Raw genomic sequence first — 27,974 nt, 5'->3', positions numbered from 1 at the left:
CTATAACTCTTGATGATCATGAACATGCACGTTCAATCTCCGAAGCCAAACCGAATGAAGTATCATATGGAAGAAATCATAGCGCTTAGGAGGAGAATGAACTTCGAAATGCCTCCTTACTTGAAGCACTCTTCGGTACATCTTCAAGTATTTCTTTGTAGAAATGCTTGATAAGATCATCTTCAACTTCGGTATGTCCTTAACCGAGACATCAATTGAGAAGGACTTCCAATTCAACACATCACTGAATGGTGGTACGTAGTGATCCGATATAAGAACAGGCACACACCCCGTGTATATTGCCTCGACGATCCTAGGGCTCGCGACCTCATAACCACTAGGACAAATGCAAAACTTGCTATTTTTTAGCATGTCATAGTAGGAAATTCCTTTTGGGAGGTAGTTGTATATTTTTAAGTCTTCGTCGTTGTTGTTTCCCCAATGCTCTAGGAGGATTGGCCTAATTGGTCCATGAAGTCCACCCGCGAAAAATCCTAAGATGGATCGCCGTGAAGGGGATGGTCCTCCTACGAACCCTTGGATATCCCCTGTTCGAAGGTTGATTTCAGGAAGGGATATATCTTTCCGAGGCTTGAACCCTTCGGAGGTATTAGCGTTGCATAGGACTCGAATTGAGTTCTTGCTTAGGTAAGGAACTGAATGTGATGCTTCTGGCCCCTTCATGAAGAACAAAAAAAAGGCGGCATTTTAAGCTAACTTCATAAAAAAGGCATAAAAAATTGATTAACAATGCTACGTTGTAACATTATATTTGTAAAGATCGAATATTATATAGATCAATCTGATACGTACCCAGTCATGACAAGAGAGCATAAAATGATCAGCTCCAAGGCTACGATTCCAATAAGAATACTTGCTAGAAACGACACTGATATAATCTCGAACGGTGTGTTTAATGGGACCAAAGTCATGAGAGTCCCGTGGATAAACATAATGAACCATCATAGTGACACTAAAGGGAAGGAAGAACACATGAGCCTTATCTTGGTTCTTAGTTCGGAATTGGTTATTGATCTCCATTAGGTGTATGAAGTTCCCTTCGGTTGAGTATATACTTTTACAAGGGCCGTTGTGGAACAATGGGGTTTCACCTTCCTCGTAAACAAAAACTTTGAATCGTTTCTCCATTTCCAAGTAGCTCCTGCAATTATCGATCATATGCAAACACCAAGTTTTAACGCTTTCTATCACAAAACTTTTCACTTACATACTACGTATTATTATTTAATTATTTAATACATCTCTCTTTCTGCTATAAACAAATGATGTTTTCTATGTAAGTGCAATTTGACCATTTCATTATTTGCTTAAAAAAGGAAATAATTGTGAATTAAAATGTTGATCAAAGGAATTATGCAACTTAAAATACAATTAATTCTAAATTTACCAGGCCAAATCATGTAATTAACTCATTTTCTATAAAAAAAAATCACGAATAATCAATGATCGTGCGTGCCAAAAAACTTTGGCACGTAAATAACAAGTTCAATTGTGTTAATTATCAAATAAACTAATCCTTCTCACCCTCTTTTTTCAAGTACTCGAGTTCATCTTAAATAGCATTGCATCTCATATAAGGTAAATGTTAACACACTCATTTAGTGCAAAATATAGAAATCTGATTAAGCAAGAAAAAAGACCTTTGATTTCCATACATGTTAATAAAGTTCAAATCTTGAAAGAATCAGTGACGACTAAAACAAATTAGCCAGGTAAAACAAACATTTAGACTTTCCAAAAGAAGAAACTCACAATAACTTTCTGTCCCTCAATTTCCAAATGTCGTAACTTTGTAAGTAGATGTAGTATATAAATTAAAGTTTGCTTATTATGCATGTACCTTAAATTAACACTAATCATACATATCCTGCCAAATGTATTTAATGAAATATAACCAACAACTCAGCAAGAGTAGCATTTACGTCTCAATCGTCAAGCCAAATTGAACATGCACTAAAATCGGCAATAGTACTAGGACATACATTTTTCTTAAGTATCATTTTCAGAAACTGTAACTCTAAATAATAAATGTGACGCGATTTTATAATTAAAATAATTATATCCAATACGTCTATATAGATAAATTGAGTATAACATAAGTAATAGTCTGGTATTTTAGTTAATCAAGTCAGTGACAACATTTTCCGAATATCTTATAATGCTTCATTTATCTTACATACCTGTGGAAAGCATTGGAGTTCCAATACATTGGACCGACGGGCTTAAAATCGGGGTCATCATACGTACGATTTGTAAACTTAGCTTCCTTGATTCCGGCCCGAGCCTTTTGAAGGCCGATTTCAAGCTTATCCAAATCAGTAACCACCTTCTCTAGTTCGACTTTCCTCATGGGAAGGGTATGTGTTTCATTTAAGGTAGTGACGATGATATCGGTTGAATTTGGAGTCATGTCCTTTAATGTCATCGAACTCCCATTTGTCGCCTGTTGAGCTCAGCTAAATTAGTCTTTTGTGTAACATCACTTAACTTTTTTTTTTGTTTTTTGGTGGAATCACTTAACTTAAATTTAGTAAAGTTATTCCCGTTGTCAAAAAAATAAAAAAAAAAAATTGTAAAAAAACAATCAATTCACACTACTCCACTAAATTTTCTCATTTGAAAAAAAAAATTATCCTCCCAATATTAATACTACCTTCGTTACATATTATTTATAACGATTAGACATTTTTCCTCTCTATTTTATGTCAAATTGTTGCAAATAATATGTAACAGAGGTAGTAATCGCTTTGATTTTGTAAGGTGTACTAATACAGTAGTACTACTTCCGTTCTTTAAAGATGTTTACACTCTATATAATCTTTAAAAAGAACAATGGAGGTACAGTAGTAAATACATTTACATTATACTCCATATTATGGAGTATCTTAAGATATCAATGCTACATTAAATATTGTGGGAAACGATTAATATAATGAGAAGAAATCTCTATTAAAAACAGTAGTTTTAAATATAAGCACTACATTATTTTAAGTTGTTAAAGATATATAGACTCTCAAATTACCATTAGTGATTAACCAAAATTTTGGTCCATCTCACTGTACCTACATAGATAAGGTTTCAAGCTATATATAAGTGATAAGTGCAAAATAATTTTGGTGCATAGACCTAACTACAAAGAAAACATAGTATCAATTGAATAATTCTACGTAAGTACGGAGTATAATTAGATTGAAAGTATAATTATGAAGAACTTGAATATGTGGATTCAAAAAAAAAAAAAAAAAAAAAAAAAAAAAAAAAAAAAACTTAAATATGTGCATTATTCAATTATGCCCTACGAATAAAAAATTTGTTTCAAGTAATCCATTCTCCTATTGTTCTTATTTCACGTATTAATTTCGTTCCAACCCCAAGTAAAATTCATGCATTCGTCAATACTATACTCAACACATTAATTAGTTCCAACCAAATAAAAAAATAAAAAATAAAAAAAAAAACCTACTTTTTTAGAATTTTAGGACAAAAACACGGGAGAGAAATACAAGGGAAAGTAAATGATTTTCTTGTTTTTGTAAATGTCTTCTGGACATTTGGGAAGGATGAAAACTTTCTTTAACACACTTCGTAGTAATCATTGAACAATATAAATGTGTGTGTGACCCGTAATTAAAACAAAACTCTTCCTAAAAAAATTTATTCATGAGATCAAGAAGGAAAAAAAAAAAAATTGAACATTAGGACACCAAAGTGAAATTATGTCAAATCTCCGAGCATCAAAGTGAAAATTTTCGTATAGGACAGCATGTCACTAATGCAAAAACATGTCACGAAAAACGACAGACTAAGAATGAGTACAAAAAATAAACAACGGAAGAAAAGAGAGAAAAAGTGATAAAAAGTTCTCACAAGTGCAAAAACAGATGAGTTATTAGCAGCTTGAATTGTTGCATCATGATCAGAAGGTGTTGATAAAACAGATTCCTCTGTTACAACACTAGCTTTCTCTGCTATTATTCCTTCTTCAATTTTCGACCTCAATTCTTCAGTTGAAACTCGGTGTATCTCCCTTGAATTTACACCTGATGAAGTTTTTGACGGCGAAAACAAAGGGTTTGGATTTAGACCACCATTGAACGAAACAAACCCAAATAACAAAATCAATGGTAAAGTAAAGCAAACTATTACTTTCACTAATGGTGATGATAAAGACAAATACCCCATTTTACTTTTGTTATTTTCTTCTAATCTCTTGTTATTGTTCCAATTTTCAACACTTCAAATTATATCAACCCAAAGTTTTTTTTTTTTTTTTTTTTTGGTACGGTGCAACATGTTTAATTTGTTATTTCTTTACACTGACAAAAGGGGTTATTGTTATTAGAGTACTTGTAAAAAGAAGATCGTTTAGTATTTGGTAGTAGGAAGACAAAAGAAGTGAAAGGTTTAATGGTTTACTAATTAAAAAAAAATGGGTCAGAAATCAAGAGAAAGTGAACATCTGGTGATAAATAGTTGCACCTTCAATTCAACCAGCCAGACGTCTAGTTGAACAGACCTTGTTTTGGAATCAAGTACATGCAATATAAAAGGAGAATGAAACCAAAAACTAGTTTAAAGCCAAATGTAAGGGTGGGGGTCAATGTCAGTGTAAACCTTTTTGAATTGTTTGACTGTTATTCCTTGCTACATGACAAATCAGTTTTTTGGAGTTATTGATAGAGTTCAAATTGATTCGAGCTGAGAATAATAACCTGATCAAATTGGAAGTGATTGAAGAACTCTATGGAGTATTCCCTATGTTTCAAATTAGTTACAACATTTTTTTTTATTAGATTAGATGCGATATATACTTTGTATATGACTTAACTTAAGCTGACTCTCACATTTAATTTGACATCTCTAGTTTTTGGTAGACTTTGTTGTTAGGTACGTGTAGACACCTAATTGTGTCTCCCCAAAACCAAATCCAGTGATGAATACCTTTCACGTCATTAGATTATCGAACGAAGTGAAAATGTGAAAAGTCTTGTGATGCGATTGTTTTAATAAAATATCTCTTCTTTCTGTTTTCAAAAATATACTCTATTTTATTGAAAATGTCCAGTCCAACTTAGTTTGATCCATGATAAGGGTCCAATAATGTTGTAGTTTGATTAAGCTCGAAAAGAGCTTTCCAACATATATTATAAGCCCAATTCCGATGAATAATAAGGAAGTTATGGCCAAAATACTAAATTGGGCCTGAAATGGTTTTATGGCCCAATGATCTAATGGAGGGCCCATTAATTAATATTCCTAAAGTAATTAGGATTGATTTTAATCCTTTAGAATAATCTAGAAGGTTATTTTGGGTTCTAATGAGATTAGGATTAATAATTATATCTTTTATGAAAATAAAGAATTCTATTTGGATTAAAACAAGTGTTTTAAAAGAAATTAAATCTGGTTTTCAAAGATAAGTACGGACGTTATTAAAACGAATTTAGTTAGATTAAGGATTTCGTACGGGTTTTTAAAAAAACGCGTAAACCAGCGCGAAATGACAAAGCTGGCGCGCCACGACAAGTCTGTCGCACAGCGACAGGGTTGTCGCGTCGCGCCAGACCCTGTCGTTCTGCGACAGGGGCAGTTTTATTCCTGATAGGATTCGATCTCTTTTCTATCATTTCCTGACTATTTTCTCTATAAATACAGTCGTATTTCCCCGTTTTTAAAAATCAACAATCATTCACAATCATCAAGAATTTTCTATTCTCTTCTCTCTCAAGCTAATAGCTTATTCTTTCTCCCTCTTTCTAGCCTAAGCTTTTCAAATAAAAATATCGCATTCACAAGTTCTAGACACTTAGCCAAGCTCGAAGTTGTCTTCTCCCTAAACGTGAAAGGTTGATAATTTCTGAGGGTTTGGTCCCAAATTCCTATTTCAATTACTTAAATTAATTGTTTGATTTAATATTTTCCTTGAAGTTACTAACGTGTGTATTGTATTGATAGAAAGAGGTACGAGACAACAAAGTAAGTTGTTTTGTTGCTCACGTTGCACTAATTATTGCTAATTTTTCTTCCTCACATTGCACTAATTACTCTTTGCTCATTTGATAAATGAACAAAGAATTGTTGCTCATTTGATAAATGAGCAAGGGATTGTTTGCTCATTTGATAAATAAGCAATGAATTTTTTGCTCATTTGATAAATGATCAAATAATTTTTTGCTCATTTGATGAATTTTATTTATAGATATAACCTATGTAGGAATTGAACCTACATCCCCTATGCATTTGCATAGTGCTCTACCAATTGAGCTAACGGGTTTATTTTATCATATGTTTTGAAATCATTTTTCTATGTTATAAATTTTTAATCAACTCATTTGATAAATCAATAAAGAACTGTTTGCTCATTTGATAAATCAATAGAGAAATATTTTGCTTGTTTGATAGATTAACAAAGAATTGTTTGCTTGTTTGATAAATTAACAAAGAATTGTTGCTCATTTTGACAAATGAATAAAGAATCGTTGCTCATTAGAATTGTTGCTCATTAGAATTGTTGCTCATTTGATAAATGAACAAAGAATTGTTGCTCATTTGATAAAATGAGGAAAGAATTATTTGCTCATTTGATAAATGAGCAAAGAATTATTTGCTCATTTGATAAATGAGCAAAGAATTGTTTGCTCATTTGATAAATGAGCAAAGAATTGTTTGGCTCATTTGATATATGACCTAGGAATTTTTGCTCTTTTATTTTGCTCATTTTATTTTTGCTATATTGCTTTTTATATTTAGTTTGCTCATTTTAATCATATTTGCTCATTTACATATCTTCTATTGAATTTATCAAATTAATAACATTAAGGTTGAATGATATGACAAAAAAATTACAAATTAAGAACATTCAATAGGAAATTTCACGAAAATTAGCTTTAATTAATGTAAAAGTAACATGCAATAGGAATTGTTTAATGAAAATCCTTAATTGAGAACACTCAACTCAAAAAAATCTAGCAAAAATCATAATTTCAAACTCAAATAACCAAAATAAGAGCATTCAAATTCAAAAATTTTCAGAACACTAAAATTTGATAATTAGAACATCAAATTCGAAAATTTTGATGGAAATACCAAATTGAGATAATTCAATTGGAAAATTATACTGAAAAATTAAAATTAATGGCATGATATTCAAAGATTACTTACCAAAATTATGTATAAGTGAACAAGAGGAGAGAGAAAGTATTGATCCTTAAAGCTTCAAGCCATTGATGTTCACCTTCAACCTAGGAGAGAGAGAGAAAAATAAGCTGGGTAATTTTTCTAGAGAAAGAAAGGTTATGTTTGATGTTGGGTTTGGTTGTGTTTTGTATTCTAATCTCAGCTGTTGAATTTCATATAATCTAATGGTTGGTATTGGTTCTCACATAGATGGTGATTCTCTCATAAAGGGTGGTTCTCACCGGATCCAACAATATAGAAATTGTAAAGAAACATCCAAGACAATTTGTTCTCATAAATATGTTAAGTATTTTTTTAAAAAAATAAATTAAAGGAAAAAAACAGCTGTAGAATCAAAATAATAGAAAACTGTTACAAATAAAACAATTGATTGAATACCAAACTGGGAAAGAGAAAGAAGGCAAGATAAACAGTAATCTAACACATATCCAAAACCCTTTTATTTATTTTTTTTATTTTTTATTTTTTTTTTAAAATATAAGAAATAAGCTACTGTAGCTAGCTACTGTAGCTTATGAACAGTAACGAATTTACTGTTAAAAATGAATAGTGTTCTGACATTTTTTCCCTTGCAACCACTTGCTGCTTTCTTTCTCTCTTCTATTCTCTCTCCATACCACTTTTCCTTTCCTCTCTGTGTCTCTCTTCTCTTCTCAAAAACCTAGAGAGAGAAAATATTTCTTCCTTCAACAACGATGGCGATGAGCTGATATGTCCATTTTATATAGTGTTTTACCCCCATCCCTTGGTCATAATTAGTAGTGTTTTTGGCTCTTTAGAGCCACTTTTATTACTAATTGGTGTTTTCTAGTGTTTTCGTAGGTTTGGTTGACTTTTGCAGGGATTTCCACCTTTGGAGCATTTTCCCGGGATTTTTATGGAACAATTACGAGCGTTGGAGGAGCATGACCATCCTTTATAGCCCAGGGTCGGGTAGAGTCATCGAACCGGTGATTAAGAGCTCATCATTTGAGATTCTGAGGCATTTGGACCAAGTATTCAAGACCCGAAGAGGAAATCCGAATTGGGCCGAAGAATCAGAGTCCAATCGAAGTCCAAGCTTGCCCAAGTGTCCTTGCCCGGCCAAGGAAGCTCCCGCCCGAAGCCGCGCCCGAACCGGCGGGGTTAATAAAGAAAAAGGCCTCGCGCCCGGCCGGGTGCTAGAGACGCTTATGATGGAAGAAAGGCGGGCCCGATCGGGCGCGAGATTTTAAGTGGTTCTGTTCAGCGGAATTTCTTAGTTTTAACTAGGAGTAATTCTTTTGTATAAATACGATTTAATGCTTTTGTTTTGAGACCTCTCTTCTTAGACTTTCTCTCTCTACTTAGTTTTAGATTATTTTCTCTCTCTACAACTTTGTCCTCTACTTTATTCTTAATTCAATTCTTTAATTCCGATTACTTTGGTAACGATTTCTTCTACTTTAATCTCAGTTATTTACTTTATTTCTTTCATCATGTCTTGTTTAATTGCTTTGATTAGTTTAGTTTTAATTATGTTTGAGTAGTTTTCTTTCTAGGGTTTATGGGGATCCATAAATAATATGAAAGGGTAAATTATTGTTGTTGATTGTCAATGCTTGATTAATTTCCTATTGATTGATTTAATGCTCTGCAACTAGATTAGCGCTAGTCTTTTATGTATGAGTTTAGCAATATTAATTCGAGATTCGAGAGATGAGAATTGATATTTAGGCTTAGTTTCAAAAGGCAGGTTAATTTATAAATGGTTAAGTCGAGATTCGAGAGATGAGATTAGATAACGGTAGATTAATTCTGTGATTGTAATACATAGCGAAAACCCTTTATGATCTGATTAATTGATGCATTGATGATAGATTATTATGTTTTACCTTGGAATGTTATTTATTGGTGAACTTATGCCCTAGACCTTTATTTCTTGATTTTCTCTACCCTTAATTATAGTAGTTTAGTTTCCCTTTGATTATATTATTTTGTACTTAATAATCTAGATTATATTAATTAATTAGGAATAGAAAGACTCGTTTCCCTGTGGATTCGATCCTACTTCCCTATCTATTTATTTAGTGGTTTTAGGAATTACTTTTGATTAGGTGATACGACTTTAGCCTGTCAAAATTTGGCGCCGTTGCCGGGGAAACGGTTTTATTTTTATTTCTGATTGTTTTCTGTAGTCTAGGTTATTTCTTCTTGTCTCAGAGAACGTTAGTTCTTTGAGGAAAGTCTCATATTTACATTTTAGTTCTATATGTATGCCAGGTGTTCCAGATCAGGTTATATCCCATTTGATCTTGAGATCGAATGCTCTTTTCATAGACAAAAGAATCTTTACAGGAAAATCCTGGCGGGTTGTGGGGATAACAATAATCGCCGAGACTCTCCAACTGATTCTAGTGATTCAGAAGTACCTTCAGATTCAGAATCAGAGATGACGGCACCTAAGAAGCATAGTGATTATTCGCAACCGATGCTTACATATTTTTCACATCTTACTCCCACTCCGGCTCTTGATGGGGTACAATTCGAGATTAAACCCCAATTTATCACGATGATAGAAAGGAAGCAATTCAGTGGAGCTAAGGGTGAAAACCCAAATCTTCATATTGCAGACTACTGTCAATATTGTAATACTATAAGGCAAGCTGGGTCACACAGGACCAAATCAGGGAGATTCTCTTTCCTTTTTCTTTATGTGGAAAAGCCAAATTATGGTATAATGGATTAAATAGAACTGCACTTGGTATAACTAACTGGGAGACTCTTGTTTTAAATTTCTATAATAAATATTACCCTGTAGAGAGAACAGCTTTGCTAAGAAGTGCAATTCAAAACTTTTCCCAAGAGCCAGATGAAACTTTGTATGAGGCTTGGGAAAGATTTAAAGATCTGTAGAGGGAGTGTCCCTACCATAATTTGGCACAGTGGCAGTTAATCCAAGCCTTTTATAATGGGATTGGAAATTAATCTAGAACAATATTGGATTCTGCAGCTAGTGGGAGGTTTATGAACCTTAATGTTGATGATGCAGGTCAAATTATCGAAGATATGGCAATCCACAATTCCCAATATGGGAATCCTAGAGGCTTTGCTGACAAAGGGAAACATAGTGTCGACTCTGTATCCTTTTTACAAGCTCAATTAACCTCTATTTGTCAAAAATTAGATAATCTTAGTACTGCAAATATAGCTAATGTTTCTGCAATTAATAATAATGTTAATGAGGCTTTCTGTGAAAACTGTGGAATTGTAGGTCATTGGGAGCAAGATTGCAGGAGTTCCGTGGAGCAAGTCAATGCCTTTCAAGCTTATCGGGCATCTTCAACCCAGGATGATTCCAGAACCCAGGATTTTTTTATTTTTGACAAAGCTTATACTAGAGATGATATTCTATTAATGGTAGTTGATTTACCTTGAAAATCTGAAATTAAATCCAATTCTGGAGCATAATAAGTAGTATTAAGTAAAAATTTATTGCTGGGTAATCGAAATTACTCAAAATAGGTATTTAGTCCTTAAATCCTTTACTTGCTGCGTCTCATGTGTACTCTGTGTTAGATAGGATTTTTCTCTAAATATCGATATCCATTAGGTGTGATAAACTGATACTTTTAATTTGTTGTGTTGCTAATGTAGGACAATGGAGGAACGTGAGTAATGCAATTCAAGATTCTAGATACAGATTAAGGTCTCTGAAGCCAAAATCTGTTCAAGATGCCCTGCTATTTCTTAAGTCCCCATGCAGGCTCCTGTTGTCTTCCTATGCCCGTCGTACATTGCCGGTTAATCATGTGAAGGATGCTAAAAAAATTTGATCTTCAGTATGGTATTATGAAGTGTACTATCTTGACATTTGAATATGTTAGGCATTAAAGAATGGACTTCTGAATTTGATGTTACCAAAATGGTTACTGAGATTATAATTAAGTGCTTCGGGTATTTATTTAGCTATAAATTTTGAGGCTTGGAAGGGAAAGAGTGAGTGTTATGATTTATAAATAGTACTCTGTATTATAATTTCCAACTCTAATTCCACTATATTTGACCACATGTTTAATGACGGAAGAGTGTGTGTGTGTGTGTGTGTGTGTGTGTGTGTGTGTGTATGTGTGTGAGTGTGAGTGTGTGAGTGCGTGTGTGTGTGTGTGTGTGTGTGAGAGAGAGAGAGAGAGAGAGAGAGAGAGAGAGAGAGAGACCTATGAGTTATGAAAGCTATTAAAAAGTAAGAAACAAGGAGAAGAGCTGAAGAGGGAGAAAGAGATCAAGACTAAGAAAAAGAAAGAGTATTTAGGAAAATTAAGGAAGGAGGGGGATTCCTTTGCCTATATGCACCTTTTACAAGTACATTTTGAAAAAGGAAGATCGCAAGGCTGTAGTAACATCGACTCTTGATAATTTTTTATAAACACATAAATAATCATTCTCATCTCTTAAGCTCCAATCTATTTAATGTTGTATTCTAAATCAATCTTTTATAACCAACCTCTTTTAGAATAACAATTTCAATTACTTGCTCAAGAAATGCAATATTGTTATTGTATATAGCAATTATGAAAGACAACCGTGATTAAAATTCCTCGAAATTAATTTGGCCAAATTGGGGATGGAGGTGTGGTTGAAGGTGGTGAAAGGTTTCCTGAAAAAGTTAGTTGTTGATAGTGAGAAATTGGCTCAACTTTTTAATAGTGCTGGTATTATTAAGACTACTAAGGTAATTTAAAATTTTAAAAAAAGATCAAGGAAAAGAGACAGAGTTGAAAGAGAGTTTTAGTTTGTGAAATAAAAAGTGGAAAAATGCTTTTTAGAATGTAATTGAGTAAGGATGCGAAAATACTTTTAGAAGCTTTCTAAAGTGTTCAAAATCATAAAAGACAAGTAAAAGAAAAATAAAACTAGGGGAAGGAAATAAGCAAGAAGGGGATTTCGACAATTAGTTTAGACAAGCTTACTTTAATAATCAATAAATGTTATTAATTAACCAACGTGGTTATGTGACAATTATGAGAAAGTCAACTGATGAGTAATACCTTTGGAATAAATAGAATCATGTTAAATTCATGAGAAAACATTTTTTTTAATGTTTGTAAAATTGTAGTAATATAAACTTTTGAGATAGAGAGAGGCAAAGGAAAGAGAGGGAAGTAGAAGGAGTAGGAAAGAGCAAGAGAGGGGGAAAGAAGAGAGAAAGAGAAAAGGAGGAAGATAGAGCAAAGAGGGAAAAAGAAAGATAGATAGAGAAAGAAAGAAGATGGGATAGAAAGAGGGGCCAGGGGAAAGAGATAGAGAGGAAATCAGGAAAGAAAATGGCCAGAAGAAAAAGAAAGAGGAGCCGTGAAAAATAAAGACGGCAGGCCGAAAAAGAAAGAGGGCATGCTAGGAAACAAAATGGGTTGGAAGAGAGAGGGGGAAAAAAGAGAGATAGTGTGAGAGAGGACTATGAAGGAGCTAAGAGAATAAAGAGAGAGGGGGAGATAAAGTGATAGAAAAAGAAGGGATCGGAATAAGATAGGAAAAGAGAGATTGATGGGGGAGAGCAAGTGAGAGTAAAAGAAGGGCTAAGAAGGAGCTAAGAGACAGGATAGATAGATAGATAGATAGATAGATAGATAGATAGATAGATAGATAGAGAGAGAGAGAGAGAGAGAGGGGTAAGATAGAAAGAGAAATTGGGCCAAGAGAAAGAGAAGGGGGTCGAAAAAGAACAAGATAGAGCTATAAAAAGAGAAAGGGGCCGAGAGAGAGAGAGAGAGATAGTGTGATAAAGAGGGAAAGACAAAGGCCGGTAGAGAAGGAAAAGAGAAAGGGAGTTGGAAAGAAATATGGAGATGGAGAAATGTCGGGTGAGATAGAAAGACTGGAGGAGAGGGAGAAGGGCCAGAGGAAAAAGGACCAAGTACAACCTATTATTTTCAAAGCTTTTAGAGGATGAAACAGGCTAGGGACAATAAGGAATATGCCGGTAAAGAAAGGGAGAGAAAGAGTTTGGGCTAATAAAGAAATGATTAAGTGAGAGGGGAGCAAGTGCGACCAAGTTGTTAAAGAGGAATCCTTGAAATATATAAAATTCCAATATATTATACTATTTCCAATATATAAAATTCTACAACAATAAACCACAACTGGAATATACTTAAATTTGATTAAACTGCGATTAAATCAATATACTATCGAAATTCAAATTCATAATAACTATTTAAATTCGATTTAACACAGTTACATAGTTCTTAAATTCAAATTAATAATAACTATTTTTTTGCACCAAAACGTTTAACAACCCATTAAATTTCGAATCAACAATTTAATAATGACTTCTATCGCTTTTGAAATCATGAGTAATTTGTTGAAATTATTTTACTAATTAACACACACATATTAAATTAATACATTAGCAAAACAATCTATTTTACCAATAAAACATTAGAAATAATCTACACATATAACAACGACTAATTACACATTAATCACCAAGCATAGATCACCAAATTGGGGGACTGCGCGGGCCAACAACTAGTTTTATAAAATATGAGAAATAAGCTATTGTAGCTTATGAACAGTAACGAATTTACTGTTAAAAATGAATAGTGTTCTGACATTTTTTCCCTTGCAACCACTTGCTGCTTTCTTTCTCTCTTCTATTCTCTCTCCATACCACTTTTCCTTTCCTCTTTGTGTCTCTCTTCTCATCTCAGAAACCTAGAGAGAGAAAATATTTCTTCCTTCAACAACGATGGCGATGAGCTTAAAAGCACCGATCATCCCTTCGACGATGGCTATGTGGCTTCGATTCTTCTTAGTGTTTCGATTTCTCCGATTTTGGCGACGAGCTAGGTTGCTAAGGTACCTTTCTCTTTCTTGTTCTAATTGGTTTGATGTTCATCTCACCTTTTATATGAAGTTTCGCTTTTTTTTTTGTTCATTTCTAGGCTTTCTTGCAATTTTCGATTAAATTTGATTTCAAATGGCTCTTACTTAGCAACTTGCTACTAAGATATTTCTTCATTCCCATGCTTTCCTTTATGCAATTCGTCTTTAATTTGGGAATTTTTCAATTCACTTTGATGAAAAATTCGGGGGTTTCCATTTTAGTTATGTTCGTTTAAAATTTAGGGTTTCCTCGATTGAATTCTGTTCATTTTAAAATTAAAGGTTTTCCGAATCAATTTAATTAGTTTAAATTTTTGGGGGTGGTTTCGGTTCAATCTGGTTAAAAATTATTTCTATGCATTATAAAGTCAGGGCTTTATTTATTTGTTCGTTTTTTGATTTTGAATGTTCGATCTTTTTTTTTTAAAAAAAATTCTGGAAAATTTTTATGTGTTATTTCTTATGTTAGGATATCTGTAATGATTTTCTGATCTGTGTTGTGATTTTTGTGTTGTTGTTGATGTTTGTTTGTGTTTTGTGGAATCGATGGAATTTTAATTTGATTGATTGAGTGATGAGAGGTGGGTTGAGGATCAGTTTGAAATTAGCGTTCTGGATCTTTTTTTTTAAAAAAAATATTGCTTCTGAGTTTAATTCAGCTTTACTAGGTGTTTTTGTGTTTGAAGCTTGATGTTAATGTCATTGGAGGAACTTAGGTATAGAAAGGCATGCCTTTTTATTGGCAGAAGTGAATAAGTTAGTTTTCTGTAATTAGTTTGATAGAAGTAGAGTATCATATTGCTAAAACTTTTCTATTTGATTTGCTATAGGATCTTCACTAATTAATAGGAGATTATGCCAGTTTTCGAGTCATTGTGATCTTCATTGATTAAAATTGACAAACCAATGACATTCAACATCCTATATTTTGTCACACAATTAACATGGTTTGCTGACTTGGGAGGTTTGAAATTATCTCTAATTAATGGATTCTTTTTGGTATCTGCCTGAGATTGATGTGCTATCATTATTATATGTTAATGAATAATGATTTCTAGGTGGAATGGTGGATAGTGGAAGATGATGGGTAAAGTACGAGTATCACATTTTATTGGTTGCCAATTACTCAGGTTATCGTAGGATGATATGATAGTCATCACAGATGGTAGCCGAATTCTTGATTTGGGATATCTTGGAGTTTAGGGAATTAGCATACCTATTAAGAAAACTGATGTTTATGTTGTTGCTGCAGAAATGAACTCACAAAGGGTATGACTCTGAATTTTTCTCTAGATTTGCAAAGGTGAGAAATCTGATTGTGTGATGTGTTTTTATCGTGGTAATCTCATGAGATTCTTTCTGGAAATTTTAAAAGATATTTTCCTAACCATTATCACATTAATTTATGTGTTTAATTGATGATTGGTAGGCTCGAGATGTACGGCTCATCATGGATCGCAATTCTAGATAAATATGGGTAATAAGCTATATAAATATGTACCTGAAAAATAACGTGAAAATTATGGACCTTTATAGAACATTCATTAGTATTCTCTTGTTGGATGTTTCACTACTTGAATTTTTGGATATTTTAGAATCATATTCTTTAATCAAGTTATCAATTAGTTGTCAAAACTTGGTTTTTTCTGGGACTAAGGTTAGTCTGAGTTACTGGAGAACACATATGTGTGTATGCTCTTTAAAATAAGGAGGGTGATATATTTTTGAAGAGGAAGGTAGAAATTGGACATGAGAGACTCCTGGTTTGTGATATTTTTAAAGGGGAAAAGGTAGAAATTGGACATGAGAGGCTCTTGCTTAAATAAATTGTCGTTCATTCTTCATCATAGTATACAGAATGTTAATTTGGCTTTCCTTTGCTATGTTAACAGACACACTTGTTGTTAAGGCTCTCATATTTTATTGCCTTTTTTTACATCTTTGGGTAGAAGGAATACTTATTGGCTTGAAGAGGTAGGTGTCTTTTTTCCCTAAGATAAGTTTAGATTTTCTTATAAAAGATTTTACTTTTGTTCATTGCATTACACTGTTTATGTCTAACTATTATATTATATATGTTTGCTTGTTTAACATTCAATCTATATAAGCAAAAGGCTATGTCTTTTGCAACCCTCTTATATCATGTGGTTGGTTACTAGCTTAGATTGAATTTGTAAGAAGCCTTCCATATCTTGTTGTCCAGTAGCATATTGAAGTATTATTCTACAGTTCTGTTGAGCCTACACCCAATTAAGTTGAAACTCTCAAAACACATGCCCAAGGTGTGTAATTTAAAATCAACTAATAATGGAATACTACTATATTGACTAATGGAATACATTGGCAAATTAACAATCCAATAATTCTCTAAATTATTATAAGAATCATATGCAGAGACCATGAGTAAAGGCCATTGCATATTATGTGATTATTTCTTGTCATCTTGTACAATTGCAATATTAACTGTTGAATAAAAGGACCACTTGTCTGCCTTTATTTTGGATGTGTGATAAAGTTCGGCTTCCGTAAGTTCTATTTGTGGTGTTTTATAATTATGGGGTTTCTGTCCTTTTTGCAAGTGATTGTTTCTAAGTGGCTGTAGTAGCCTATATTATTCTAAGTAGGTTTTTTCGTGTAGTATCATGAACAATAACTAAGCTGATTTGGGTGGCCTATTCTAGCCTGTTCTATTCTCATGTTAATTGGACTTGAGCTTTTCTTCCGTATCAGCTACTTGGTGTTCTCCTAAGACTACTTGAGGTATAAATCTCGCGTTTTTTCTGATCTGTTGCTTTATTAGAAGAATGTTAGTTGGTTAGTTTTCTTTGTGCTCAGTAGTAGGGCATAAGGCTTTCTGTAGAGTTTACTTTGTTTATGTTAGGTGTCTTTAGCTTACTAGATTCTTAAAAAGTAGTCACTGTGTTGCTCAGCTTATCTCATTCAAATTGCGATGTTGCTGTTTTGCTTAGCCAGATCTACGATGTTAGCTTTAAAGATCATAGACAAACAGAATGTTAGAAAGCACAACCATGGATTATGAAACCCCTATGAAGAACCGCCACCAAAGAAACTTTCATGACTTCAGAAGAAGGGAGAGAATGAAGTGGGTTGGTAATAAATGGAAGCTTAGAAGTTGCTTTTTATATTATTCATTAAGAATTATCTTAGGTAGAATGATAAGGGTGAAAGATTTTGTACATATTTTTGAATATTTTGCAACTCAGATTTGGGAAAAAGAATCAAAAGGAGTTGCATGGTGTCATAAAATTTTAAAGCATTTTTTAGGCTTTGTTAAAGAAAAATGATGACATCACTAATAAATGATTACTATTCCAATGTTTTGATTAAAGCCTAACTTGAAGTTTTCATAATCGTGTGTCTGTAGCCTGTAGGCTAGCAGCCTAGCACCATGACATTTAGAATGGGTTGGTAATGATGGAAATCATTTATATTTTGATATTTTGAGTAAGGATGATTCTAGGTACAATAATAAGGATGTAAGATTTTGTTATTGTTCTTGAATATTTTGCAATTCAAATTTAGGAAAAATAATACCAAAAGGAGTTATATCCATAGGGCTGGGTCTGCAGCTTTGGATGCACCATAAGCGGTTACCTCCTTTTCCTCTATTGGAGGGATGATGTGGTGATGCAAATCATGAACCCTAATAAGAACCTTGAATAGGGCCGCCCAAGAGTAATACATACCATTCTCCGCATCCAATGTTATAGGGATTAGGGACTTGACATTGGTTATGGTAAGGGCAGGATGAAACTTTGTTTGGTCAGCCATTGAAGAGTGCATCGGAAAAAGATGAAGTAGAAAGAAAAAGAGAGGTGTTTGTTAGGGAAATTTGGATCGAAAATAGGCTGATACCATAAAAGTACAAAATATCTTTATATGACCTTTGTTTAAAAATGTGGAAATTTGAGTCTTCCTTTCAAGTTACTGATACAACCTTTAATAACACTACATTATTCCAAATAAAACAACCACAAATGATAACAGATTTGATCCAAGTCCATAACTGACTCCATTTTTTGATACATGCTTGCTCTCCTATATAACCTTATTCAAGATCATAAAGGTTCTCACAAGTAGGCTTATCCTCACTATCTATAACTCTACATTCGACCTTGATCTCCCTTTCGCTATTTCATATTTATGATTAGTCTGCGAGAAACCTCTTGTCTATTTGATATTAAAAATAATTCAAAGCATTTTTGTGGTCTTTGTTTTATAAAATGATAAAAGATCATAGTATCCTTCAAGCCTTCAAAGCTCGAATTACGCTTCAATGGAGGAAAATGAGGAGAAAGCTCAAAATCTGGAGGTAGTAGTGAGAAATTCGTGGGTGTGGAATCTATTTTAGGAATTAAGGTTTGAATTGATGTTGATTGAAGAAGGGAAAATTGGAGAAAATGCTTGGGTGGGAGGCCGGCGGTGGCAGCCAATTTAAACTTCAAACGGTATATCTTTAATTGTTTTGGTCGATCTTATGGAGTAATTTTCTCAAATTCGATTACTGAGGTAATTTCAAATTCTTTTTGGGTTTTAAGTTCTGGTTATTTTGATGGGATATATTCATAATCAGGGATTGTGATGGATTTTGTTGATAAAATTGTGATTTTTCGTGAATTTTTTTGCGGTCTAAATTTTGTTACTATAGTAATTTTCAATTTTTTCAGAAAGTTTGGTGGTAAAATCGTGAGTTTTAGGGTCTTTGATTTAGAAAATGGGTTGCATTTCTCCTCCTAAGGGTCTTAAATCATCAATATTCTTAGTTTTGGGGGAAGTAGGTCTAATTTGGGAGGTGGGTATAATTATAAGGATAATAGGACTTACTCTTATCAGGGAAAATCGGAGCCATATGGTGCTCGAATGACGGGGTCGAAATCATCTGATTGGTATGGGCTGCACTCATTTTTCTGAATTGATTTTGACCTGAAAGATTTAATTCGATTTGTATTTGTTATTTTGAATTTTATCTCTGATTTTGCTGCTCTATATAATGAGATATGGAAGAATAACTGAGATCTGCTAAATGAGTGCTTAATATTGTTTGTTTAGTTACTGAACATAGTTTATTGGTGGAATGACTGAGATTTGATACTTGAATATGCATATATTGGATGTATTTTGAATGATTAAGAAAATACCTGCAGTTTTATAGGAGTATTTGGATGTATACTAAAATTCTTGCAGTTTCATAGGAGTTAATTGGACTTATTTTGGATATTTGAGTATATTTTTGCAGATTTAAAAAGGATCTTTGATTTTATTTTGGATATTTGAGAACATTCTTGCAGTTTAATAGGAATATTGAGGTGTTGTGGATACGATATGTGTCGGCAGAATATTGTAGTTGAAATGAATAAGGATGAGAATGTTTGTGAGAAGAATATTTTGATTTATTGGTTTTGAATGCTAGAATATTTTGATTGAGGTATTATTTGAACTGGGGTATTATTTGAACTGGATTGTCGATTCTCTGGAATTGGATGACTTGTTTCAGTACTAATTACCAACATACTTGTAGTATACTAGCTCACACTTGTTTCATCTTGGAAGTGGAGTGCATGGATAGAGTGAGGCGGTATTAAGTAATGGATTTGATTATTGCTTTTCAGGAATTGTTAGCTTAACTTGATTAGAGTCTATCTTGAAGGCTTCTTTCGGTACCATATTTCTGCAAGTTTAGCTGAATTGGCGTCTTAGGAATGTTATGATCAGTTGAAAGCAGTTTTATTCACCTACTTTTGTTCATGTTGTTTCTGTTAAATTAGATGTAGATGTACTTTATTTCATGACTGTTTACTTAAATTTGTTGTGTTTAAGTTGGATTTGATGTGAACGTAAGTGTTTGAAGCAAGTGTAGTATTGTCACGATCTCGATTGTGTGTATATATTAGATTGATTTGCTGAGGTATTTTTTTAATTATTTATTTTACTGGGATTGACTTATGTTTGACTTATTAGCGATTAATTAATGAGGTGCACTCAGGCAATCAGCGTGATTGACAAAAATTCGTCAATCAGTAGCTGATGTGGCCCATATGTTGTCCTTTTAACTATTATTTTATTGAATTGTACGTATTTCACTAACAGCAGAGAAGTTGCCGTTAGTAACGAAAAATTAACGGGGTTACATGATACTTTAACGGCTAAATTACAAACTTTCTCCTGGATTAGTATGCGGTCTCTAATTTTGACTCAGAGCTCAATTTCATATGACTTAGCCATCTTCACGACAATCACCCAGCTGGTCCCGGAGGTGTGGAAGATGAGTAAGAAGAAAGTTGTTCTCCTAACAAAAGTTCAATTCAGAAGTCGTAATCCCAGGTAATTTAATTGTGTTAATTGTAGTTAAATTTGTGTAATTTTTGGAGTAGATCTGTTCGTGAAATCGTGTTGAGTGGATAGGATGACTTTTCCTCAAATTCGTCTGTATAGGAGGTTATTAATGCAATCCTATGATGTCTTATATTGTAATGAAAATGCTTTGTGTACAATATTTTGACTCAATTTCCTTAAAATCGAAAATGTAGTGGGTTTGGTAGAAGATTGTATATTATGGATTTGCTTAAATTGCTTACCTAATTGTTATAAGAAGTCAGATGTACCTGTTATGTTGATAGTTTAAGTTCAAAGCTGTGATTTGCGTAACAATTTTGTTGATTAACAATAGTGCTTATGAATATCGTTGATTATGTTAGTTACCATGAAATTTAGATATATATGGCAAGGCAGGAAAAAATGTAGTTAATTATCCCAAAATTATAGGGTATTCATATTTGAAAAGGCAAAATAGTATGGTGATGTAATGATAGGATTGGTAATCATAATAAATCGTAGTTTATTGTCTATTAAACTATCTTTGGTACCCCATTTTGATTCCAGTTTGTCCAATTTAAAAAAAATTAGAAGATGTGATTACATAGATTTTCTTATATATTTGAATAAAATTACTTAACTAGACACTTAATTGAGATAGTATTGGGTTGGTTGTTCTGATATGCTTAAATGTGTGATTAAATTGGTTGATGTAGTTTGTTAATTAGAATTTATTTCCCTCTTCCTAGGTTTAGATCAAAAAATTAAGTAAGTAATGGAAGAGAACACCTATAGATCGAGTGAGATTGCGGAGGCAGGTCATCGAAGCATGAGTAATCCCTTGTCAGACAGTGTTGTTCCCCTTTCAGACAGTATTTTCCCTGAATCATTTGTTCCTGAATCTGTGATGGATGGTGAGGTAGGGGCATCCGTAGATGTTGTCCCTAATTCTTTGATGACTCCAATGAAGACCGTAGAGACTGTGGAAACAATTGTGTCTACAAACAAGGTTTCTGTGTACACGACCGTAGAAAGTCCTAAAGTTGGTATGGTGTTATCATGGCAAGAGGTTGAGTCTTATTATAAACAATATGCCGAGCAAACAGGATTTGGTGTTACTAGGGCTCAAGGAAACACGTCGAAGAAGAATAAGGAGAGGCGGGGAATAACCTGGAGGTGTGAATGTTGGGGTTATCCTGATACTAGGGCTAGAAGGGAAGCGAACAAGAGGGTAAAGTGTATGGATGTTAGTGGGTCAGGTGGCAAAGTTGATGGAGTCATTGGGGAGGATGAACTTGCTCGCTGTAAAAGGACATCAAAGAAATGTTTATGCGATGCCAAGGTATATGCTAGTGTGAATGTAGAGGGACTATGGGTGTTGAGAAAGGTTGTATTGGACCATGTCCACCAAGTTTCCCCTACTAAGTCTAAGTTAGTGAAGGAATATCGCATGAATAAATTGACAACCAATGTCAGGAAGAAGTTGATAAACTACTATGATGAAGGTGTTCTAGTTACTCAAGCTTTTAGTTGCTTGGGACTGGATAGAAGTCAGGAGATCGGGCCTTCGGTTAAGGATTTACAACAAGAGGTCTACAAAGAGAGGAGGGCTAGGTTGAATTTGGCAGGTGGGGATTGTGCTGCTATGATGGAGTATTTTGAAAAGATGCAAGGTGATAATTCTAATTTCTATCACACACACCGTCGTGATGATGATGGTCGTATGAAAGATGTCATGTGGGTGGATGCAAGAAGTAGGGCGGCTTACGAGTACTTTGGAGATGTGGTGTGCATGGATGCCACTTATCTCACCAACGAGTATGAGCTTCCCTTTGTGAATATTGTGGGTGTGAATCACCACGGCCAATCTATTTTGTTAGGGTGTGCTCTAGTGTCACATGAAGATACCGAAACCTACTCTTGGTTCATTCGTCAGTGGGTGGCTTGCATGAGTAACAACCCACCTAATGCAATTTTAACAGATCAAGCGGCTGCTATTCGCAAGGCACTATCCCTAGAGATGCCTACTGCTCGTCACAGGTGGTGCATTTGGCATATAATGTGTAAAATTCCTGAGATTCTCGGGAAGTGTGATGGGTAAGTGATGATGTGGTTTTCTATTCAACCGTCTATATAGCCTCTTTCACCATGTACAAGTATAATGCTTTCTGTCATTGCATTTCGGGGAATTTTTCTTATGTTTGTGTTTCCTCTTTTTGTCCTGGTACTCAGATATATGTCAGAATAACATGTCATTGTATGTGCTTTTGCACTTGCAAGTCTACATGCATTATTTTACTATGGTTTGGTGGACTAGTACGTAATACTTCATATCATTTGCATCTATTGCACTTGCAAGTGTACATGCATCATTCTACATATCATTAAGCCTGTGGAAAATAGACAGGAAGATTGTAGGAAACTATAATTTTATGGTGAAATGTCTGCTGTGAATCTGAACTGGCACCTAATACTTCATAGCATAATTCCATTCATAAGATCTAGCTTCAATGTGTAACACTCCTAGAGAAAATTATTTTAACAGACCTCCTTTTTTTTAAACAAACATATGGACACTTCTTTGTTCTTAACACATGCAAATTAGTTTATTAAGTTAATAAAGTTAACTCTAATCAGACCACATAAAAAACATAGCAGTTGCCATAATACTTGGATAATTCACTGAATAGATCATTAGAACAGACAAAGACTACCAACCTACTCACAATGTTCTGGCAAACACAGACCCAATTATCCATCCATATTTCATTGAATAGATCCTTAGAACGGACAAATGCCAAAGTGATGGGTTCTACACTATATGTTTAGATTGGATTCCAGACTTAATCAGGCATGCACAAGTACTCCCTTGGCTTTTTACCTCTAGTGTGAAGCTCAAACCTCTACACACACGGTCTATACTACAAGCATCCCTTATTTGTTTACCAGATAACACCTAAATCTAACCAATCTGTGAATAATAATTTTCTAACAATAAATAACATCATGCTTAGATATGTTAATATAATGTGATTCCATTAATTTAGTTAATCAACTTTTTCATATAAAACTATAGGTTCATGCTAGTATGTATTCAGTGTATTTATTTAGCAATGTGTTGATCATCTTTGAAGGACTTTTCATACACTATATTCTAGTCCAATACTTATGTTGTATGCTCAACTGGTGTTGGTTTTTGTAATCCGAATTTCTGGTGTAATACTAATGTTTTTTCCTTTTTTGGTTTGCCAACCTCGCCAACATTCTCTGCCATTTGGTATTGGTTTGTTAATAATGTGTTCCTCACCAATACACATAATGCTTATTATTTGTTGATCAAAATGGATCAGCTAAAACGACTTTAAAAGCCCCTTGAAGACTCTAATATATGAGAGTTTTACAACGGAAGAATTTGAGAGCCGATGGAACTCCCTCATTAATGAGCATAAGTTGTCGGACAATGATTGGTTGTGTGAACTTTACAATGAGAGGCATATGTGGGTTCCTGCCTTCATGAAAGAGAATTTCTGGGCAGGAATGAAAAGGACTCAACGTGTTGAAAGTATTAACAGCTTCTTTGATGGTTTCGTCAATAGGAAAACAATGCTACATGAGTTCCCTATGAAGTATAACAGGGCCATGACCAAGCGTGTGAAGGATGAAACTGATGCGGATGCAAGGTGTTCGAAGTATGTACGACGTCTTGTAAGTGGGTTTAAGTTGGAGAAGCTGTTTCAGAAAATTTATACCGACACAAAATTCCAAGAAATTCAAACGGAGTGTGCACGTTTGATGTATGTTTACCCCAGGGATGAGCGACATGTAGGAAACAATGTGATCCAGTATTTGTTGGAGGACAGGGTTTGGATTATTCCTGAAGGATTGAAGCAGGAAAAAATTACTGACCGCCGTAGGTTGTACACTGTAACATACAATGCGGAAACGAAGGAAGTAGCTTGTGATTATAGGAAGTTTGAAACTTTCGGAATTCTGTGCAAGCACTGCATACGTGTTTTAGACCAAAATCATGTATTTGAGATTCCCCAAAAATACATTCTAGACAGGTGGAGAAAGGATGTTGTCAGAAGGCACACCAGAGTTAAGGTGTCGTACTATGACCCTACTGAGACAGTGGAATGTAGAAGGTTTAATCGAATGATGACCAAGTTTGAGTGTGTTTGTGATGAGGCTTCTACAATTGATGATGCCACGTGTGATATGGTGTTAGATAGGCTTAATCAGCTGTCCAATGATGTCCGAAAGGCTAGGATTGCCTTCCAAGCAAAGTAGGATCCACCAGCTATGCCTAACCGCAACATCCCTATATCTGTGATCGGGTCTAACACTGCTGTAGCTAATGTAACCCCTCCTTCACTCAAAAAATCTATTGCAAACGACAAGGATGTACCTATTAAAGATCCCAAGACTAGGAAAAAACCTCGGGGTCGTCCTAAGGGATCTAGGTACAAGTCGTTAGCTGAGACAGGGTACAAAAAACAACCGCAGGGAAAGCAGGATCCACCAACTTGGCCGGACACCGACATCCAAATAGATGACATCTGGTTTGAGCCTGATGCTGTAGATTTTACTCCTCTTGTCACGGCACCTAATGCAAATGTCAACAATGACAACACTGAGCTCCTTCCGAGTCCTAAGATAATTATATATCCTCGTACTCTTCCTAAGGGGTGTAATTACAAGTCATTAGAGACTGTATATAAAAGCCAACCTCAGAATCAGATTTATAGAAAAAAAAACAGGTCATTCCAAATCATATATGTATGCCATACTCTTAACCTATCCTTGTATCTATTGCCTGATGTTTTCTGCTGTTGTGATTGCCCCAGGTTAAGCGAAGGATCAGTGTTTCTAAGGAAAGTCCACAAGCACAAACCCCAATGATGGTGATCAAGCGATCACGGAACCAAAAAGATGGAAAATATGCTATTGGTGAGGCCGCTAGTCCGGGCGATGATGAGTTGCTAAGGGATTTCGTGTGCTGCTCTTCCCCCATTGATATGTTCTGATACATAGCTTGTGGAATCACTATGTTAAAATATCATATTATTGCTATATGGTATGAACTAGGGTACCAGACTATATTATAAATTATGTCTTGATGAATATTTAATTGACAATCTTAATTTATGATGTATGTGAAATATGCAGCTGTGGTGTGAATGGATCATTGTTAATAACATTCTGCAGTTCCAAAAACAAATCGTGTATCGGGTGATTGCAGGTTTCCATCATGTTCGCCGAATCTTAATGAATTGTCAAATTTAACTAAATATAAAATTGGCATCTTTGTTCGAAATTGTGTTCAAAAATGGAATTTAACTTCTTAGTTACTGAGTCGTATTGGAACTCTTAGAAAATGTGTCCTCATATAATATCAAACTTTGACTGCGAATCCTTGCAATATAAACCTTTAGATTTCATTCCAGTTGGGTTAAAATTTGGGTCATCTAATGTATTAAATAGGTAGTACAAAATCCCCAGACTAAGTAATTTATTTTAATTCTTGTGGGGTCAATTCGGGCCAATCACATTGGGTTACTATTATGTTCATCACTCTCTCTTGGGGTCGGGTCGGGTTAGTTACGGTGTTTGGGTAAATTCCGGTCATTGTTTTCTGTTCAAAAGTTGAGTTCCCAGTCGAGTCCCTCGGGTCGTGTCATTCAGGTTCGGGTCACAATTAGGGGATTTTACAAAAACCCCGGATTTGTGTAGCACAATAATACTATAAAGTTTTATTGTCTTTGTTTCAAAACTCAATCAAAAAGATTATATATCAAATCTTTTTCTTAGTTTACAAATTAAATACGTTTTGAAATAATGGGAATTATCTCAATTACTACAACTACAACTATAAAATTTGTAAGTGGATGGAATAGATTACGAATTCACCAAGTTGACAAATAAAAGGCTACATGTGGCTAGCCCAACATGTACTTCATTGTACTTTCAATCCATTAAGCCCAAAATTGTTGTGAAAGATAATATTATAAAACAATCACTATGGGATTCGAACACCGGATCTCTAAAAACAATATAAGGCATTGTCTCTTTAGTTTTTCCCACCCTTTGTTATTTAGGGCTTGTTTGGCATCATTTTTTGTTTTGAGTTTTCTGTTTTTTTGAAAACTAAAAACCAAAAACAGGAAACAAGAAAAAGGTGTTTCCACTTTTCTGTTGTCAGTTTTCAAAATTATTATGAGTTTAATAAGCTTAAATAATTTTTGATTCATTATGGGACATATATAATATACTTTTAAAAAACAAAAAACCAAAAAACAGAAAATCACAGTGATGCCAAACGAACCCTTAATTAATGAATTCTTTTATTTGTTAATATGTAAGCATTACCGTGTTTTACAGGTTCCGGACAATATATGTGTTCCTTGTCTAAGTTGTAATGAACCATGACTGTCTGTTGTAAGATATTCCAATGTATTGTTTTCTCATTCCATTTACCAAAAAATATAAATACCAATAAACTAAAACCACAAATCAAAGGAAAATAGTAATACAAACATTTGGGATAATAAGCACTAATACATATCTTTAATATAGCGGCTCAAATGGGTTCTCACAAACCTTGAGTACATGACTTACAATTTGGGCCGGCCCAAAATACATACAAATATAGGTGGATTACCAGCCTACCCATCTAAACACATACAGTAGATCTGAACATTATCATATGCTTACTCCTTCCTTAACAACAAAGACATTGATTATTTAACCACTACATTCTTTAATACAACAAAAGGTAGTGGTTAATACGAGCTACCTGGGGGGAGAGGGTTTAGCTACACATCCTATTTTCCAAAATACTGCTACCACGCCCTTCTTCAGTACTCTTTACTCAATTTTCCTAAGTTGCCCAAGCGACTATTTCGTCTCCATTTTCTATCTTTGCCGCTCCGATGGTTTCAATAGTTGCCAAAGACCTCCCTTCATGGATGAAAATCACCTTACTAGGATCCACTTTAGCAGCCTCAGCCCATTTGTGTAACATACTCACCAAACGCTGATCCAATGTCCCTGACACCTTCACCTTGATTGGATCCCTAGAAACTTCGGTGATGTAAAACACTTTGACCCTTGTCACAAGGTTCAGCACACTTGGCTACACATACAGTTGCAAGATATTAACATGACATTATTTAACAGCAGGCATTTTCTAGTAAACCCTTAAAAAACTAAGGAATTACTAACATGATATAAAGTACAACATACATGAAATACAATAATCCACACGTAAATATAATCCATTTTACCTTGCCAATGACGTACAGAACATCACCAGTTTTGAGCTGTACATCCTGCGGCTTGTGCCAACGAAGAACGGTACGGTCATTAGACCACATCAGCAACCTAATGTCCCTAGGGGAGACATCGACCTTCTTTGCATAGTCACAGTAGATGTTATCAAAGGGCTGGTTGCTGTGGATGTTGTACATCACACCCACATCCCCCGGACGGAGACTTCTAACAACAACAGAGAAATTCTCGTGACCATCCTCCGTAATTGGAGGGTCAGCGACATCAAGGTCGATGTCAACAGGCACGTT

General features: G+C 34.3%; 2 protein-coding genes across 3 annotated transcripts; one reads left to right on the top strand and one right to left on the bottom strand.

Moving 5' to 3' along the window:
• Window positions 1-17,853, bottom strand: LOC145571234 (putative glycosyltransferase At5g03795). Its single transcript, XM_081630301.1, has 5 exons — window positions 17,677-17,853; window positions 3,895-4,230; window positions 2,202-2,464; window positions 814-1,162; window positions 1-678 (listed from the first exon to the last, which is right to left on the bottom strand). Exons 1-5 carry the CDS (start codon window positions 17,851-17,853, stop codon window positions 1-3), a joined length of 1,803 nt encoding a protein of 600 aa, XP_081486427.1.
• Window positions 13,841-25,594, top strand: LOC145570558 (protein FAR1-RELATED SEQUENCE 8-like). 2 transcript variants are annotated; one of them, XM_081629683.1, is made up of 4 exons: window positions 13,841-14,034; window positions 20,301-20,403; window positions 21,144-22,491; window positions 25,242-25,594. In XM_081629683.1, the coding sequence occupies exons 3-4, from the start codon at window positions 21,170-21,172 to the stop codon at window positions 25,294-25,296; spliced, it is 1,377 nt and encodes a 458-aa protein (XP_081485809.1). In that variant the 5' UTR covers window positions 13,841-14,034; window positions 20,301-20,403; window positions 21,144-21,169; the 3' UTR covers window positions 25,297-25,594. The 2 variants fall into 2 exon arrangements, 1 of the variants encoding a protein (XP_081485809.1); XR_014096494.1 differs by lacking the exon at window positions 13,841-14,034 and adding an exon at window positions 23,745-25,154 and having other exon boundaries at window positions 18,333-20,403.
• The last annotated feature ends 2,380 nt before the right edge of the window (window positions 25,595-27,974 follow it).

Source organism: Chenopodium album, chromosome 12 (genome assembly GCF_948465745.1).
Source record: "Chenopodium album chromosome 12, dcCheAlbu1.1, whole genome shotgun sequence".
Lineage (NCBI taxonomy): Eukaryota > Viridiplantae > Streptophyta > Magnoliopsida > Caryophyllales > Amaranthaceae > Chenopodium > Chenopodium album.
This window is presented reverse-complemented; position numbering and strand designations above follow the sequence as displayed.

Excerpts from the sequence above, each read along its gene's own strand:
- LOC145571234 (XM_081630301.1), bottom strand. The coding sequence starts at position 17,853 with ATGGCTGACCAAACAAAGTTTCATCCTGCCCTTACCATAACCAATGTC. Across the intron at positions 2,465-3,894 it reads CTAATAACTCATCTGTTTTT|GCGACAAATGGGAGTTCGAT; the intron begins GCACTTGTGAGA and ends TGAGCTCAACAG. Across the intron at positions 1,163-2,201 it reads AACTCCAATGCTTTCCACAG|GAGCTACTTGGAAATGGAGA; the intron begins GTATGTAAGATA and ends CGATAATTGCAG.
- LOC145570558 (XM_081629683.1), top strand. The coding sequence starts at position 21,170 with ATGGAAGAGAACACCTATAGATCGAGTGAGATTGCGGAGGCAGGTCAT. Across the intron at positions 22,492-25,241 it reads ATTCTCGGGAAGTGTGATGG|GTTAAGCGAAGGATCAGTGT; the intron begins GTAAGTGATGAT and ends TGATTGCCCCAG.